The following is a 16,016-nucleotide window of genomic DNA, read 5'->3' on the forward strand; positions in this document are numbered from 1 at the left end:
AAGGGCAATAACTCAAAAATTAAGAAGTGAAGAGTACTGGTTCTTGTGCTCTGCTCTTCGGGTTATTGAAAGAAACATGCATACCAAGTTTGAAGTCAATCAGACTTATAGTGACTGAGCTATGCTCTGGGCAAGTTTAAGGGGACACCGACGCCGACACCAACGACAAAAGTAACCCCTATATGTTGCCTTTTCAAGGCGACACAAAAATTATTATGGTCACCAAAGAGTTATTTAAATATGCAGATATAACAAAAGAGTAGTTTCACAATTTTATTTCGGGTAATATGTTCTCTCGATAATGATGAAAACAAAACATTAAAATTGTATATAAAAGCACTTTGTCAACAGTATCACTTAGTCTTATTACCAGTACTGTATACAGTTTATCATTCATTCAATATCTTCTAAACCAGGACAATATTCCTGACTTCATCTATACTGTTTCAACAATCTTTTTTACAAAAGCAATTACAGAGTTATACATTCCACTCATCATAAATAATTTAATTTTTGTGTGTGTTTTTCCATATTTTCATACAAAAACTTGACATCAGGCGAACAATAATCCATCTGGTAAGCTATAAATCATCTGAAATTTCTATAACAATGTTTCCATGGCAACCAAACATTTCATAAATTTCCTAATTTTTCATATAAAATATTTATATTATTGTTTCTCTGCATTCATCTGTTATCTTCTAGGATAATGGATCTATATGGAAACTGTTCTAACTGTACAAAAAGATATCTGTAGGCAAACTTTCCTGAATCATCCTGTAAATAATATATATATATATATATATAATGTACTAGTTAAAATAGTTTATTACATGTTTTGCTGTAGATTACTGAATTATAACGGTTAATTATATTCTGATAATTTCACAGTAATGATTACCAAATATAATTTCACAGTAGCCGAACTATATTTGGCGTAAAAATAAAATATTTATCATTAATGAATGTTTTTTTCAGCGGAAATGTAGTCAATCATAATAACAAATGTACGTGATAACTGTAGTTCGTAAATATTTACGAACGTTGTGCTGAAAAACATCTAAAATCTAAAAATAATCATGGAATTATATTTTGCTTCAACATTGTGACGTCATTATTTGATGACGTCATGAAGATAAGAGCATGACGTTACGCGGCAAAAATCAGTAAAATGGTGTAAAAATCGTTAAAAAATCATGAAATAAACAGAAAATTTGTTTGTTTTACATGTAAGATCAAATAATATTTCACTCGTGAACCCCAGCTATTATATTTTCACTCGTGGCTACGCCACTCGTGGAAAATATTGCATCTGGTGTTCACTCGGTGAAATATTTTTCGATCTTACACTGAAACAAACAAATATCCTCTATTTATTACATGCTTTTCGGTGGTTTATAGAAATATATCAGTGATATAAAACTGGTAATTTCACTGTTTGAAACAGTGAAATTACCACTTTGATAATTTCACTGTTTTGAATTTAAGCCCCTCGCGTTGTTTCAGTGAAATACCAGCGTGCACAGTACTGGGTACCAAATCAATGACGTGACGTCGTAAATGACGTCACGTTGTATTATTATTTGGCGCGCTTTTCATTCAATATTAGGTTTAATGTCTTTTTAAAACGTTTCTTTGCATGTAATAAAAAGAAAATTTGTTTAGTTTAGTATAAGATCGAATATATTTCACCGAGTGAGCACCAAAAGTTCATATTTCACTCGTGGCTGCGCCACTCGTGAAATATAGCTTTTGGTGCTCACTCGGTGAAATAAATTCCGATCTTACACTGAACTAAACAAATATCCTCTATATATTTTTATTGCCCCAAAGTGGGATTTATATAGGAAACAACACAACCCTTTAGACAAAGCCAAGTCTTCAACAAATAAATAAATAAAAAAAATTATGATACTGCATAAGTGAATTTATTGATTTAGAAAAATAAACTTATAAATTTATAGAAGCTTCTAAATTTACATATATACTATTATTTATAAAGATTTTTGACTGGTTATATGGCCCTATAATATAATCTGAGCTGTTAGGCAAGAGTTATACTGCAAACAACCATTTATAAATGGCTATGTAACATGTCAGCAATATTTATAACAAATTTATAACTATTTTTTGAGAAAAATTGATAGTAGCTGTTTATATAAAACTATATAAACGTCATGATTATCCAATGAAAAGCAACATTACAAACATGCAGTATCATACTATTAGTTATAAATATTTTAGCCCTAAAAAAACAACTGTCTTTATATGGTCATATATTCATACTCCTGACTTAGTAGTGGTCACTTCTAGATAATGATTCAAGAGTATGTCTATAAGCTTACAGATTCCCACAGAAACTAAACAAGAGGGCCATGAATGACCCTGAAATTGCTCACCTGAATATAGAAACTCTCCATGAAAAGGAACAAGTAATATTGTAAACTATGGACAAAAGCAAATATAAAATCTAAATCTTAAACTGATATCACAAGGTTCTTATTTGTATCTGAAATAGTGCATGTGTAAAAACATTACTGGTTGCTATTGCTAAAGGGAAAACAACAGTTCCAAAAGACGTGCACATATAAGGAAAATAAATGACAATATAAGGAATATCAACAACGCGCCCAAGCGAGGCCAATTTTGACCCCTGGGCTTTTTTTTTAACAAACTGGGTAGACACCCCTTAGAAGATGTTTCATGCTTACTATCTAAACTTTAGCTATTTGTGATTTTTTAAAAGAAGATTATTTAACTTTTCACTATATACATATAAGAAAAATCAATGATTCCCCCGGGGCAGGCCAATTTTGACCCTAGGGCTTTTATTTGTACAAACTTTGTAGACACTCACTAGAAGATGTTTCAAGCTTAATATCTAAACTCTAGCTCTTTGGGTTTTTTAAAAGATGATTTTTAAAGTTTTTCCTATATAAGGAATATCAATGACTCCCCAGGGTGGGCCAATTTTGACCCCAGGGCTTTTATTTGAACAAACTTGGTAGGCATTCACTAGAACATGTTTCATGCCAAATATCTAAGCTCTAGCTCTCTCGTTTTTTTCAAAAGAAATTTTTTTAAGTTTTTTCTTTCAGTTGCCATGGCAACCAGAGTTCTGCATGGAATTAAATTTTTTGAACAATTTCTAAAGGTGACCACCAAAGGACCATTCCTGTGAAGTTTGGTTGAAATTGGATTAGCGGTTTATGAGGAGATGTCGTTTAAAGAAAAAGTTTACGGATGGATGGATGGACGTCCGACCAATGGACGGACGCCAGAAAAATTGTGATCACAAAAGCTCACCTTGTCACTTAGTGACAGGTGAGCTAAATAATCATACCAGATTTCAAGAGAATAGAGAATATATCAGTTTACAAACCATTTCGATGTTCAAAATTTGTTCTCTCCTGCTCCTGTTTTACTTTTAATTTAAATAACTTCTGTATAAAATAAAATAGTTTACCTTGACAACTTCTAAATTCACTTCTCCTTTCTTATCTGAACCTTGAATATAAAACTTCATCCTCATATGCTGCCTACCATCTTGTTCAAATATTACATGACTGAAGATATAATAAATATTACATGACTGAAGATAAAATAAATATTACATGACTGAAGATAAAACAAATATTACATGACTGAAGATAAAACAAATATTACATGACTGAAGATAAAACAAATATTACATGACTGAAGATAAAATAAATATTACATGACTGAAGATAAAACAAATATTACATGACTGAAGATAAAACAAATATTACATGACTGAAGATAAAATAAATATTACATGACTGAAGATAAAACAAATATTACATGACTGAAGATAAAACAAATATTACATGACTGAAGATAAAATAAATATTACATGACTGAAGATAAAACAAATGTTACATGACTGAAGATAAAACAAATATTACATGACTGAAGATAAAATAAATATTACATGACTGAAGATAAAATAAATATTACATGACTGAAGATAAAACAAATATTACATGACTGAAGATAAAGTAAATATTACATGACTGAAGATAAAAATAACAAGTTATATAAGCAGTGCATTTTCTCTTTTACTACAATATTAAAATCAAAATAAATTTACTTAAGAAATGAAAATTTGGCAAATCTTTCTACATCGATTCCTGATTGTAAGAGTTAACACCTATCGCCATTGATATTGGTAAACACCCATTAGAAGCTGTTTCATGCAAAATATATAAGCTCTAGCTTTCACCCATTTTTCAAATTTATATATAAATAATTGAAGTACAGTCTATAAGAACCTATAGCCCTTGTGTGTGCAAAAAGGGTCTATGGACAAAAGTTGCATCAATGTAAAGCCATATATTTGAAGTTTTCAAAAATTTTAAATTGACAAGTGGAATCTTCCTAAATTTTGATTGGCCGCCAAATATTTACTGAAAACAATTTTTTATTTTTACAGACAACTTCAGGAAAACATGATTAAAGGTTGTATAATCTACGTATATTTACCTAACATGTCGTCTTCTACCCCTCCTAGTCTCCTCACCGAAACATTTTATAGGCTCACCTAATGCTACTATAACCTGCAGGAGAAACATACCATATACAGTGCTTTTGGTATAAAAGAAACATAGACATTTAGTGTTATTTTTTCTAAACTTAGGCCATCCTTAAAAAAATGTTTGTTTGCAGTAACTCGACCCAGAATTTTCAAGGTGGGTAGGTAGGTCGATTTTTTTTTTTTTTTCCCCTTGAACTGTACTCCCAAATAAACATGGAATTTCAAAATGCTGGACAATATATGCTTTGATAATCTGGTAACAATTAATAAATTGATAAATGAATTCTAATTAAATAATACCTACATTTTATTTCTTCTATTAACCTTTAAAAGAACAAAAACAAAGCACAAGGCATAATTTTTTCTGATTCAAAAAAAATTTTTTTTTATCCAGACCATGAAAAAAACTTTTGAGTAGGGGCAAATTTTGTGAGTCGGTCGCGTTACTGCAAACAAACATTTTTTTAAGGATGGCCTTAATATTTAAGAACAACAGAAATAATTATGCAATCTGCCATGTCTTTCTTTGATATTAAAGACAAAAATCAATAAAAGAAAATTAATATTTAAAGTGAAACAAGTAATAATTGAGAGTTGGACCTTTAACAAAATTCTGAACTACAAATTAGTAGAACTGGATCAACTATAACATATTTTGTGACTATAGATGTGTTGTTGGTTAAATACTAGTAGCTATAGTGACATACTAACAGGCTACCAGTATAAAAACAGTCCAGTCTACATGCCTGCAAGGTTCAAAATTATAAAGTATTTTTGTAAACTTAATTCAATTCTCAGGTATTTGATTGGTCAGAAACCAGCAGATAATGCATATTGCCTGATAAAAATCTTGAGATTCAAGACAGAACTCGTAAAAAGTCGAGGCTTAAGCATCACATTATTCTGCCTGCTTCTGAGTTCCAGTTTTTTTACCTTGTTTTTTTGGTTTGGTTTTATGTTGCACCAACACTGTGTAGGTCATATAGCGACTTTCCAGCTTTACTGGTGAAGCAAGACCTCCTTTTAGAATTATTTCAGGCATGAACAGGTATTGGAGTAGAATCTCCAATGTGCTGTAAGTTAGATTGGTTGGTTTTGCTTCTGCTCATTAAAGAATTCAGAATCCCAAGCAGGACTGAACCCACAGCTGTGGTTACTCAAAATTTCTTTCCACCTAAAAGCAAAAAGGTAAAGTCCAGTGTCTATTCTAGGACAGGGATGGGGGGATTCACTCATATTTTTGAGAACTCCCCAGGCAGGGGAAAAAATTTACATAGAGAAAGAAGGAAAAAGATAAACAAATGAAATAAATTCTCACTTTTCAATAAAAATCGCCGGTTATTCAAATCCTAGAATAGACATTGAAAGGCTTGCACTGGTCTAAAATTTATATAATTCTTGGACCTAGATCTAACTGCAAAAAAAAAAACCAACACAATAAAGATTAATACCTCAGAGTCGTTGACACATCTTTTAAAAGCTTTAGTATAGACGCCATTTGAACTCTCACCAGAAAATAGTTCTCTACCAATGAAGTAAATCATTGCCCCTAAAAAACAATGAAACTTTTATTACATACAGGTACATATTTACTGCAACTAAAAATTTAATGAATACATTTAACTTTGATTAAAGTAAATATATTCTTTTCTATCTAGTACAGTTTATCAAGGTAATTGCAAAAAGAGAAACTGAAACACATGTAAAGTTTAATCCATTTACTGTAAAAACTGATATTTTCACAAGGTACAAAATCTGTTAAATCAACATTTCAGACTTCTTGGCATTGTTAAATATTTGCGGACTTTTACTTTCAGTTCTGGTAAATTCAAATGGTATAAATCTATTGAACATTTATTTTTACAAAAACTTCTGAATTATGAAATTAGCAAACATTATTCCTTTGCAAAAAATTTATTTTACAGTATATTGCAATGTAATACAAGTTTTGTATCTGTGCAATTTAAAAGAAACTTCTTCAAAGGAAATGTGGATGAAACTTTAAGAAAAGAACCATTGGCTGAATCAAGCAATTAAAAGCGAATGGTAGCCACACATTTAAGACCTCCAAGATGTAATACCAAACAATCATGTTGTTTCAAATGAAATTAATACTTAAAATTTTCTTGTTTTCTTGTTTTGTAAGATAAGCATATCAAAGAATTAAAAACACATGATACCTAATACTCCTATTGCAACCAGTGAAATTCCCAAATAAGAAACATCCTTCCCTACTTCTTTCACTGCAAATAGAAATTTATTCAACGTTGGACAATATTTTCTCTATTAGCTTGTCTGAGTTTCAAATTGAACTTTTTACTATATAATGGTCTGTATTAATGTAATAATATGTTGTTTTTAGGAGAAACATGGAAAATATCTAAAATTGAAAGTTTAAAAGAATTTAGGGCTTTGGAAAAAACAAGTCATTTTGGACTATTGTTTGGCGATATCTTATAATCTTAACAGGTTTTTATAATCCAAAAAAAAGTAAAGAAAACTAATTAATTAAATGAAGTTGTTTTTTAATTCAATTCCCTGGTTAGACGAAAAAAGTAAAATGTTTCATTTAAAAGTCAAGATATTTCCTTTTCTAAAAATAAGGTACTGAATCGATTGCTATTATTAAATTTTCAAATACTCAATTGCTCTTATATGCTGTTTTGGGGAATTCTCTAAACCTATTGTATTGAATGTACAGAAAGTATAAAGTACTGGAAAAGTGCATTTTACTAGATTTTCAAACTCATGTGAATACTTTAATGTTTGAAATTCAATATCAGTCAGATTATGATTTCACCTTTCTGTCCAAATGTCAGCCCTGCATATGGATTTTCCCTGGCTACGTCTAATTCATTGCCAGATTTTGATTTGTCAGAATCTGCTTTGCCAGATTTTGAATCAGTTGATTTAAACTGAACAAACCAAAGAGAAGGTGATGATTTGCTCTGATTAATTCGGAGATAACTTCTGTCCAGCATAAAAACAACCCTGTGTTTGGTGGCAAGCCTTGCAATGTTTATGCAAGTAAGGGCCATTTTCAATCTATGTTCCCAAGGTGAAAACTTGGTAAAAAATAAATGTCACTTAAAGATCTTCGCTTAACATGTTTAAATATTAAATTGAGATAAAAGTTAATTAACTGTCAAAAGCATATTTTTAGTGTTTCTGAACAAAATAAGAAAAAACTTATAAGCAATGACAACTTGATAACAGAGTGATTTCCCTTTACACAGCTTCTTTGATTATAATCCAAGAACATATTATTAACTTCGTTGTTCATTTATGTTTTAGAAAAACGCAAACACTTTATAAATACGTATATGCCACTGTGAACTGTCAATTAAATGTTAAATTCATATATATCATATAACAACATTATTATAATGAAACTGGCACTAATTATGCACAAAGCGTTCGATAAAACGTATTTTAAATAATATAAAATGAAATCAAGCATAACGGTGTTTACACTAATTTCACCCAGGATGAATTTATAAAAAATTTTTTTTGTTTCCCTGATAGTTTTAACAATGGCAGACAGGTTTGAAAACCTTGAGGAGCAGTTGGAAAGATTTATAGAAAATACAAGACAGCTGGGAATTATTGTCAGTGATTTCCAACCGCAGGGACAGAATGCTCTGAATCAAAAATTGTAATTTTTAAAACTCCTATTTAGATCTAGCAGTTTTCTAGAGTCTACCTGTAAACTTATCAGTTTATATAATTTACCCAAACTTTGCCTTATTATTTTGCTAAAACAAGTAGATTCACAGACTCTTGAGGATCAGGCCCTATCCCCTGACTTAAATTTGCCATTTTTCAAACGGTCTATGTATGATTTCGAGACGTTTCGGCCCCAAGACGTATCGGCCCCAAATTACCCAAGACGTTTCGGCCCCAGACGTTTCGGCCCTTTACCAAATCGTCCCCAGAATAAGTACTGTGTTTGAAACCAGTATATTAAAATTTCATAGTTATAATATAATCATAAATGACAATTTTCATGAAGTGGAACGCCAATTTCCAAGGGAAAAGAGTCAACTCGGCCCTATACCAACTCGGCACGGGTCAACTCGGCACGGGTCAACTCGGCCCACTTTACAAAAATATATATAACGTATTAACTTTGCTTTGCATGTTGTTAAGGTAAATGAATGATAAGAAATATCTTATTATTTTATAATATTGTACTTCTGCCGAAATAAAATATGTTTAGAACAAAAATTGTTATTTATTTGTCTTGCAGATAAAATTAATATAGATCTAATAAAAATGTGTTTCCTTAGATGCATTTTGTTTTTAAAGTAACATTATTAATATTATCGCTAGTTTGGAACGATTAAATGTCCTATTTTAAAATTTATTACATCAATTAAAAAGCTGGTTATCTAAGCTTTCTCTCGGTATATATTCTTTGACACTGAAGGTATTTAAAGTTACGGTTAAACCTACCACGAGTCAGAAAAACAGTGAGATACGCAATCAGTTATCTTTACTCGCAATTCTACTGATAAGAAAAGCCTGTCTGCTGCTAGTTCGGAAACTGTCAATCCGTGTATTATAGGTAATTACCATAATTACAATAAATAGTGATAACACACTAAATATTGATAATTGAAAATTGGGCCGAGTTGACCCGTGCCAAGTTGGAATAGGGCCGAGCTGACTCGGGGGCCGAGTACGTTTTAGGGCCGAGCTGACCAGGATTCTTTCCAAGTACCTTGAAAGATTTACGATACGTCTTATATATTTTACGTAAAAGATTAAATCTTTACCAAAACCATCAACGATTAGATACTTGTTGCATTTAATGTTAACTTCAATGTTTATGTATATCTCATAATAAATAGCTACTCGTAATTATTTCCTTGATATTGAAAAATCTAACACATTTAATTATCAGGTAAGGAAAGTTAATTGTTCATGCACGTGAAAATCGAAATATCCGGTCATGTAATTTTACAATGAAAAGAAAACGGAAGCCATAATATCTATAATTCTTTGTCACTGTCAACATTGTTTGATTAAACTAATTAATAAATATATAGCAGGTACATTATAAAAATTATTATAAGCATTTATGATTTGGTTTCAGTCTTTCAATCATTTTTATAACATCTAGCATCTATCATTATCTAATAACAATAATAATTAAAAATATTATCAGGAGATTATAGCAAACTGTTTTTTAATCTTTTGAAGTTTTCTCTGATATTACAGTTACTTACATAAATTCTATCTCTATTGTATTTTAATTATGCTTAATGTAATGTAACATATTAATTATAATTGTTTATATTCCTGTATACTATGCTTCTCGAACATTTCATGTTTACATGTATTTTTCTATCATTTGTAATTTGCTATAAGTATGTATTTACTTAATTGCAATAAACGTTTGAATTGAATTGAATTAAATTGAATAAAGCTATAAACAGTTAATTAGTTACACCTTGAAAAAAAATACGTAGGCCTATAGTTTAATTAAGATGAAAAGATAATGTTTTCTAAGGAATAATTGTAATTAACTTTCTTAATCAAGAAGTTTTAGTGGTTTGTTTTATAAATTAAGGATTAACCTGCCTTTATTGTTTTTTACACCTTTAAAAACATTAACGTTTATCTAAATGGTTCAAAATATCAAAAGATAATAAATAATTACTTAAAGAATTAAAGGGTCATAATTGTTTAATTGTAATTAAATCAATTCTTGTTAATTAATTTAATTAATTGTCTGTACTATATAGCAGGGCCGAAACGTCTCGCGGAAAAGGGCCGAAACGTCCAGGGGCCGATTTTTCTACTGGGGCAGATTTGGTTTGGGGCCGAAACGTCCTGTTTGCCTATGTATGATTCATTATTCAATGATACAGTAATAATTTACTGTAAAGTCTCAAATATATATGTGAAGATTGCAGACACTAACTTGACTAAGCCAGGTTTTTATTGACCATTGATCAGGGCAATTCAAGCTGAGAGATAGAGTTTGACCCTCAAGTGGCACAGCCTGTTATTTCAATATTTTTATGAAAATGACAGAAAAAGTCTTTGACAGTGAGTCTGGATATACTTTTAAAGTCTTTAATCAATTAGTTTTCTCATTTAAAGACAGTATTCATTTGTTCTTGACAACAGGACAAGCAACTACCAGCTAGATAAGCAGTCTATAACAACATTCAAGTGACAGTCTGTTCAAGCCAATACACATTATAATTGGCAGAGAGTGCACCTTATTGTAAGAAAAAATAATGCTGTGCTAATCTCCTGTTACTTTTCCCATTATAATATGCATACATTGCATAACGTCCCGGACATCTAGTATTGCCCACGAAATTAGGTGACTGTCTTTGATGTATGTATCATGTCCCAAATGTGTTGTTTAAGGCTTATCATATTCAAGCTTGACACTTTGATTATTATGTTTAAATTTTCAGTATGTATGACCATATGTACAGACTTTAAGTAACAACAGTATGAATCAATTGATTGAATGTAAGTCAGTTTGATGGCACCATAATTAGTAAGGTGCACTTGTCTAGTTTGTAGCTGCTTGTTGTCCCAGTTTTACTACTGGTTGGAGACCACCAAAACCGGACAACCATCAAACCCGGACGGCCCAGAAAATGTTTAATTTTGTATTTTCTTTGTTCAGTGGATGTCAGTCACTTTTTTACCAACAATAAATGCATGTTTCTTCTATAATTAAGTAAATAAATTTATTCAACCTCCGTACACTTATTAAAATCAAAGGTGCTAGTTGCATTGATTCGTCCAAAAATATGTCATGTAATATGATATCCATATATTAAAACAAATTTAAAATAAAAAAATATGATTTTTGTTATATAATTACAAAATCATCCATGTGGTATATTTGCCTTTAAATAAAATTAGAAGAAAAAAAAACAAACAAAAAAAACAACGATTTTTGCAATATATTATTAATTAGTAGTTCATCTAGGTGATATATTTGCCATTAAAAGTTCTGATTTATTTGTGCAGTGACATATTTTGCCCAATGTTCATGACTTAACTCATAATTATTCTTAATGTATATGTTATGAAAATAAGCTAAGTACCTGATATCTTTATTATATTTTAGACAGACAATGGTACAAGGGCTACAGGAGATAGACAAGATGAAATCACAGATGCAAGATGTTCATGTTCCTCTTGAAGTATTTGAGTAAGTTTGTTCTGTTTTCGTTCATAAAAAATGTGGAAACTGTTTCATAAAAAATTATGTAAGGAAGTTTAGAATAGCAGTAATTCTACCATGGAAAAGTTAAAATCTCTTTGTTTTGTATAAATATTTCCTCGAAATTAAGAAAATCAGGAATGAAATGGTTGGAGGATTAATTTTTTTTTTAATTTTTACTAAGTCTATGACAAATGATTTATTTTTTCTTAAACTTTTTAAACATTTTTCAGCTATTTTTTAAACAGACTTGACTCAATTTAGAACTTATAACATTGATGTCTAGATTTCAATATTCAAATGCTTCCATATTTAGACACCAACAGTATAGTTTGTCAGAGCTGCAGAGGCTGCACTTTAAGATATATAAGTTATTACCATTTAACATATTAAGAGGAGCGGTGGCCTAGTAGTTAAGGTGTCTGCCTCTCAACCCAGAGATCATGGGTTCGAGCCTTACTTGGGTCACGACCATGTTTCTTCATACGACACCAGTACTGGTTGGTTCCAGGAAGCGGACTCGAAAGTGATTAATATAAGTTGCAAGAACTTGTTTCACAATCGAGCTTAAATAAATATGTTTAAACCAACATATTAATTAAAGTATACATGTACTTGAATTACAGGTATATTGACCAAGGCAAAAATCCCAACTTGTACACAAAACACTGTTTAGAGAAAGCACTAGGGAAAAATGAACAAGTGAAGGGAAAGATTGATGCATTCAAGGTAAATAACATGTAACATATTAACAGAACAAAGAAGCTTTATTAGTTTTTGTGCAAACTTTGTATGTTACCGTCTCTAAATAAAGATTTTATTATTGCTAAAATTGATAATCTGCAGTTAGTCCATTTTGTAAAGATTAATGTATTTAGGTCAGTTAATGGACTGGTATATCAAAAGGTCAGTCAAATTTTACCTGTAAGATAATTTTTTGTAAACCCTGAAATGATACAATGTACATATAATGTAGAACCAATGTTGTTCTTACAGCAAATATTTGTTATTTGCAGCACTTTGCTTAACATTTCAAACTTGTAGTCAACGTCATAATTGATGCCAAGAAGCATAGCTTGTTTTACTGAACTATTTCACTCTATGAATTTGATAATTCCTGCATTCTCTTGTTTGAGAATTCAGTTAATTGTCATGTATGTCTTGTTACATTGTTTTCTTTCTTACAGACATTCTTTGACATATAATATATATTCTCTTGATATTTCAGTTACAGATTTTACCAATACATGTTATCATTTTATAATACATAAAATATTTAGTTCACAGTTTTCATAAGATAAGCTTCTAACCAGATTTAACCAATGAGAAAGGAAATATATCAATGTATTGTTTTTTATTTGTAGAAGTTCAAGGCATTGTTGGTTCTAGAGTTGAGTGATGTGTTTCCGAAGGAGATGGCAAACTATCGAGCAATGCGAGGTGATGACAGACCTACCTGAGATACCATTTTACTTTTATGTCGATGACCAGTGCAATATAGACAAAAATAAACATGGAAATACACTTCCAGGAGCTGTCTCTTGAATCCAATTGTTCTCAAAATTGAGTAGATGAAATGTGAAATATACAGATTTGAAGTATAAGTTATACATGTGTAATTAGACATTTTCATTAGTGAGACTCTCAGAGAAACGTTTTTGTGTACTTGAAGTAAAGATAAACTGTTTTCATTCATAATATTGTAGATACTCAATACTGATAAATTATGTTATCAACATTCTCTTGTATTTTAACGTGAATTTTAATGTAGGATTCAATATGTTTTCACAAATCTAAAGATTGCAGTGTAAAACTGTACTGGGTAATGTTGAATAGAGGATATTGAATGAGAGTAGGTTCAGTACTGAATTTATTGAACAAGTTGTATAAAGTTACATGTTTATTATGTGAGTGTCTGGCAAGCATATTATTGTTTTATTGAGTAATTTCAATATTTATTAATGAAGCTATCAGAATATGATATTCTATTTACTGCATACATAAGATAAGAACTGTTAACAGCAACAATGGATATGTTTTGCATTGACATGCTCATAGTGTAATGAATACATTTAGGGCATTTAAAAGCTATGTTTTTATAATGCAAGTGATATCACATCAAAATATAATTCTAACCGACCCGCATTTTTCCCTATTGAACATAGAAGAACCGAAAGTGTGTGTTATTATGCTATAAAATCACTGTTTGACGTTCTATATTTAGACATGTGACGTAATCATTATACATGTGACGTAACCACTAAAAATTTGACGCGCTGACAATAAGTACGGAAACAAATCAGGAGCAATTTAGCTAATTATCAGGTACAGCAGCATTTATTTGTTGACGTCATGTTAGAATCGAAATAATATATCCAAATCAGTGATTTTATTGCTGAATAACATTACTGCTTGTTGAGCAATAAAATCACAGTTTGGGATATATTATTTCTTAATCAATATATGCACAGTAGTGCAATACCATTTTTTAGGGAGTTGCAAAATATATGAGTGTATATATTGAAGACTGTTAAAATGATAAAATTTTAATCCAGCTTTAGATCAGAGGAACCAAACTGATAAGTCTTTGCCACTGGTAAAGTGTCAGGCCAACCAGCACTGCACAATCATGTAGGCTGACTGGGCTCAGTACTTTCAGCTGACTTTCAGTTTTTATTTTGATGTCCACAAAATTCATAATGAAAAAAAAGCTGGGCAAGTCTTTGTAAAAAAAATCAGCAGTTATAATAGGAGGAGTTTAAAGATGTAAGGTACTTACTGGTTTCTATATTTTCACTGTGTATGTTTGAGCTAATGTGAACACATTATTTCAAAATGTAATTAATACAATAAATATAAGATCTACTGTTAATCATACAAATGTAGAATTAATTTGACAGATCTATAAAATGTGAATGTTTATTAGTCCCCTACCGGTTTAACCGGAGGGGACTTTAGGTTTACCCTCCGTCCGTCCGTCCACACTCACAGGACAGTAATTATGTGGCTAGAGGGACAATAGGTAACTGTTCTTTCTCTTTGATGTCATTCATTCCGTAATGCTTTTATGTGGCTATTTTCTTTTGTGTGGCTAAAAAGAACAATAGAGAGAACAATAGAGAAGCCACATTATTACTCTTCTGTTAGAACGTCCGTCTGTCCGTCCGTCCACAAAACTGGATCCCGCGATAACGCAAAAAGTACTGAAAATATTTTTATGAAACTTGATATATGGATAGATGGCAGTATGGAGATTATGCACGTCTTTTTCTTTTGATCCTATGTAGAAAATTCTGGTTGCTATGGCAACAAATAGTTTGAAAATATGGCAAATTTAACACATAAACTGGATCCAGTGATAACTCAAAAAGTACTGAAAATATTTTTTATGAAACTTGAAATATGGGTAGATGGCAGTCTGGAGATTATGCACATCTTTTTCTTTTCTTCCTATGTTGGAAATTCTGGTTGCTATGGCAACAAATAGCCTGAATTTCAAGATTTCTGATTTAAATTTTTTCAGCTTTTTCACCATAAGTTCTTTATTTCTTAATGTGTTTACTTCAAACTTTAAATATAAGTTTCTGGTCATCAACCACATCATATGTGACAAGGTTTACAACTCTAGCACAAAAATTATCAGTATTTCCTCCCTTGAACTTAGAATTTTTATGAAAAAAAATGTTGTCTTTTTGAAATAACTTCTTTATTATTTTTAAATAACTTTTTTATTTCCTAATGTATCTACTTCAAACCACATGTATATGTTTCTTATTATCACTCAACATTTTTGAGGAGGTTAAATACTCTAGCAAGACTATTTCCAGAATTATGTCCCCCTTGAACTTAGATTTTTTTCGAGAAATTGGTATTTTTTATTCCAACTTCTTCATTCCTTTTAGGATTTACTTTAAAATCCCACATCGTAATAATATGACAAGGTTGTAAAAACATAATTTCCTTACTAGGCAAAGAAACTTAACACATTACTGTGATATAGACAAACTTAGAACTCAAAAGATTTAAGTTCATTCATGTCATTCATTCACTGGTAAAATTGAATGGCCAATGGCCCATCAGAATGTTGCTGGGGTTCTAACCGGTAGGGGACTTTTATGGATTGCTTGCAATACTATGATAATTGCTTGTTGTTCTTCTTTTTTAATAAAACTGTGGAAAGCACTGCCATGCACAGGAAAAAGTTTCTGCCACATGATCATACATAAATGAATTATATATTGTTATGTAAATAAAACAACT

The 16,016-nt window shown here is 30.7% G+C and overlaps 2 protein-coding genes across 2 annotated transcripts; one reads left to right on the top strand and one right to left on the bottom strand.

The window, feature by feature from the left end:
* Window positions 1-260: 260 nt before the first annotated feature.
* On the bottom strand, window positions 261-7,801 carry LOC132743220 (mitochondrial import inner membrane translocase subunit Tim21-like). Its single transcript, XM_060731749.1, has 6 exons — window positions 7,356-7,801; window positions 6,736-6,798; window positions 6,007-6,104; window positions 4,504-4,577; window positions 3,467-3,566; window positions 261-777 (listed from the first exon to the last, which is right to left on the bottom strand). The coding sequence occupies exons 1-6, from the start codon at window positions 7,591-7,593 to the stop codon at window positions 688-690; spliced, it is 663 nt and encodes a 220-aa protein (XP_060587732.1). The 5' UTR covers window positions 7,594-7,801; the 3' UTR covers window positions 261-687.
* A 210-nt stretch (window positions 7,802-8,011) lies between these two features.
* LOC132743221 (mediator of RNA polymerase II transcription subunit 10-like) lies at window positions 8,012-13,572 on the top strand. Its single transcript, XM_060731750.1, has 4 exons — window positions 8,012-8,210; window positions 11,661-11,744; window positions 12,383-12,485; window positions 13,121-13,572. The coding sequence occupies exons 1-4, from the start codon at window positions 8,089-8,091 to the stop codon at window positions 13,214-13,216; spliced, it is 405 nt and encodes a 134-aa protein (XP_060587733.1). The 5' UTR covers window positions 8,012-8,088; the 3' UTR covers window positions 13,217-13,572.
* The last annotated feature ends 2,444 nt before the right edge of the window (window positions 13,573-16,016 follow it).

Source organism: Ruditapes philippinarum, unplaced genomic scaffold, assembly GCF_026571515.1.
Source record: "Ruditapes philippinarum isolate M1 unplaced genomic scaffold, ASM2657151v2 ctg3459_1_1_1_1, whole genome shotgun sequence".
Taxonomy (NCBI): domain Eukaryota; kingdom Metazoa; phylum Mollusca; class Bivalvia; order Venerida; family Veneridae; genus Ruditapes; species Ruditapes philippinarum.